The sequence below is a fragment of the Pterocles gutturalis genome, unplaced genomic scaffold (assembly GCF_000699245.1).
Source record: "Pterocles gutturalis isolate BGI_N339 unplaced genomic scaffold, ASM69924v1 scaffold19638, whole genome shotgun sequence".
In the NCBI taxonomy this organism is placed as follows: domain Eukaryota; kingdom Metazoa; phylum Chordata; class Aves; order Pterocliformes; family Pteroclidae; genus Pterocles; species Pterocles gutturalis.
The window spans coordinates 62,987-63,347 of record NW_010120941.1 but is presented as its reverse complement, the minus strand read 5'-3'; the positions used below and the strand labels follow the sequence as shown (position 1 = coordinate 63,347).

The 361-nt window shown below is 56.5% G+C and overlaps 1 protein-coding gene across 1 annotated transcript in view; it reads right to left on the bottom strand.

Annotated features, from left to right (window-relative positions):
• Positions 1 to 5: 5 nt before the first annotated feature.
• Positions 6 to 361, bottom strand: part of CD34 (CD34 molecule) — a gene marked incomplete at both ends in the record, with an annotated part of 12,134 nt that continues 11,778 nt past the window's right edge. The window contains one exon of the mRNA XM_010077083.1: positions 6 to 133. Coding sequence (XP_010075385.1) covers positions 6 to 133 — 128 coding nt within the window. The remainder of the gene's footprint in view (positions 134 to 361) is intronic.

Here is a 361-nt window from a genome sequence, read left to right as displayed (position 1 = left end):
CTTGCCCGGTCCCGTTCTCCTGAGTCCCGCCGTTGAGGTTTGGCTTCTCCTGCAGCTCGGGTTGCTCCTGGGAGGGCATCATCAACATCGTGTTTCCCTGGCTACCGTTTTCCGTGTAATACGGGTCTTCAGCCTAAACAGGTACATAAATAACAAAGGCAGAGTTAGGGAAGGGAAAGGGCTGACAGCCGCCGGCTTTGATTGCAGGCAGAGGTTTGGCTGGCTGCCTGCGCTTCCTGCACGGGAGGGACAAACAACCGCAGGCATGGGAACCTGCTCCCGCTGGCGAGGAGGGAACAGAGGGCCTGAACCATGCCGTGGCAAGACGAAGCAAGACAATCAGCCAGGAACTTTTTTTTTT